Raw genomic sequence first — 2,200 nt, forward strand, 5'->3', positions numbered from 1 at the left:
ATATTATTGCAGACAACTGTACCTACTAATGGTTACTATTTAAGTGTTGGTTTGGATGGAGGGAAAAAGACATGTTTAAATTTCAAAGATTATTTGTCAGCTTCAAAAGACAAAACAATACGCCCTATTTCTAACGATAATTAGTGTACTTACATGTACACTGTTAATATGAATAAATTTATAAATTACATTCTTAACACTATTTTCAAAATAATTATGCACTAGCGACGCGCCCTTGCTTCGCGCGGGTACTTCAGCCAATTTACACAAAACCTTTACAAATTATACACCTAAACCTTCCTCAAGAATAACTATTTAATAGGTGAAAACGGCATGAAAATCCGTTTAGTAGTTTTTGAGTTTATCGCGAACATACAGACAGACGCGTCAGGGGACTTTGTTTTATAATATGTATTGATATTTTCTAGGCACGTAAATTTCGGCCATAGTTGTGTAAACTATAGTTACCTGAATTTATTGCATCTAAATGTAGGTATGTACTATGTACTCGTACTTAATCAATGATATATACCTACTCATCATACCCTTGTTATTCAGTCAACCATTAGCAAAGAAATAATGTCCATAATTTTATTATATCTTTTTATTTTGAACATTTTATACATGATGAAACGAATGCCGTTTGGAAAATTTTATCGCATTCGGTTGCCTCAGTCGCATTGTAATTGCGATAACATTTGAGCAACGCAAACTACATATAAATGGGTTTAAATATTTAAATATTAGTCAGCATTTAGCTATAGCTGCTGAAATTTAAAATGCTCGGAAAAATCGGTCTCGTTTTGTGCCTTCAGGCTGCTTTATTGCAGGTAATTATTAAATTACTACTTTGTGCCCTTTGAATATGTAACTATTTTCTAATCAAATATCTAATCCGCTTCACAATTCAAAACATTTCTGTAAACGTTTTGGTTTTTTAAATGCAATTGATTTTTATAAAGTCTCTTGAGCCAAGATGTAACCTTCCGAATAGTCTTGTGTTGCAGTATTGACGATATCACTACATAGTATAAAACAAAGTCGCTTCCCGCTGTCTGTCTGTCTGTATGTATGCTTAGATCTTTAAAACTACGCAACGGATTTTGATGCGTTTTTTTTTAATCGATAGAGTGATTCAAGAGGAAGTTTTATGTATAATTTGTTAATCCGTGCGAAGCCGGAGCGACCCGCTAGTACTTAATAAAGTCAAATAGCCTGAAAATAATGTATAAATTCCGCGTTGAATTTACACAAAAACCTACAGTCCGTGGGGGCCTGGAGGATGTTGCGTAAGTTAAGGATGTTGCGTTGCGTTGGCCGAGCTTCGGAGCTCACGTACCAAATGTTGTTCTAATAATCTTTACCTATTCTAGTCCATCTCCGCCCAAAAGTGCGGCTGCTCCTGCGACGATTTCGACGGTTTCTCCAAAACCGCGACCTACTCCACCGGAGGGCCCGTGACCGTCACCTGCTCCGGACCTCTCTCCAGCAACGGAGTGTCTCTTCTCTCCGAACTGTCCATGGAAGGGTCTCTGGACGTGAAAGGCTCCATGCCTTTCCTGAGCGCTGTCGCATTAGAAGGCACCATCGGAACCACTGGCTGCGGAACTGTGGCTTACGGATGTGGAGACGGCAACATCGTGATCGTTCAGGAGAATGGGAACCCGAGTGGCAGCAATGCTGCCTCGAAGAACGGCTTGTCTCTGGCTAATCTTGCCCAGTGTGGATGCAGATACCGATGATTTTAAAGTTTTTTTTTATAAAGATAAACAATAAAAAAATAATAAAGATATATTTGGCACAGCTTTATAAGTATGTTTTATTGAAAATAATGCGTGCTTTAATATTTGTGCCGTTTTCAAGTTACATAACTTACTGTAGGTCACTAATGAAGCACTACTGCGATAAGGATGCAATTTGAAATCGCTCTTATCTTTTGAGCGATAATGTCACATTTATTAATTTGTGTATCAAATGCAAAGGAGCATGTTTTGAAGGATGATTTGTAAAAAAATATAAATAAGATTTTTTTTTGTCTAAATATTTTTGAGCATAGGCCTTTGTGCTGATGAAAGTCACATCCAGAAATTAGGCTCTAGTATCCGTCACGATTGTACAAAAGATGATTCACGCTAGAACGGTCCGGGTCCGGGCCGAAGGGTCCGATACTTCTTTTTAGGGTTCCGTAGCCAAATGGCAA

General features: G+C 37.8%; 1 protein-coding gene across 1 annotated transcript; it reads left to right on the top strand.

The window, feature by feature from the left end:
• The first annotated feature begins 754 nt into the window (after window positions 1–754).
• Window positions 755–1,768, top strand: LOC134659122 (chorion class CB protein PC404-like). Its single transcript, XM_063514733.1, has 2 exons — window positions 755–830; window positions 1,374–1,768. The coding sequence occupies exons 1-2, from the start codon at window positions 780–782 to the stop codon at window positions 1,740–1,742; spliced, it is 420 nt and encodes a 139-aa protein (XP_063370803.1). The 5' UTR covers window positions 755–779; the 3' UTR covers window positions 1,743–1,768.
• The last annotated feature ends 432 nt before the right edge of the window (window positions 1,769–2,200 follow it).

This window comes from Cydia amplana, chromosome 24, assembly GCF_948474715.1.
Source record: "Cydia amplana chromosome 24, ilCydAmpl1.1, whole genome shotgun sequence".
Taxonomy (NCBI): Eukaryota; Metazoa; Arthropoda; class Insecta; order Lepidoptera; family Tortricidae; genus Cydia; species Cydia amplana.

Bases quoted from the DNA above. Each gene is read 5' to 3' on its own strand.
- LOC134659122 (XM_063514733.1), top strand. From the start codon at position 780: ATGCTCGGAAAAATCGGTCTCGTTTTGTGCCTTCAGGCTGCTTTATTG. The intron at 831-1,373 runs GTAATTATTAAA...TACCTATTCTAG, and splicing joins TTCAGGCTGCTTTATTGCAG to TCCATCTCCGCCCAAAAGTG.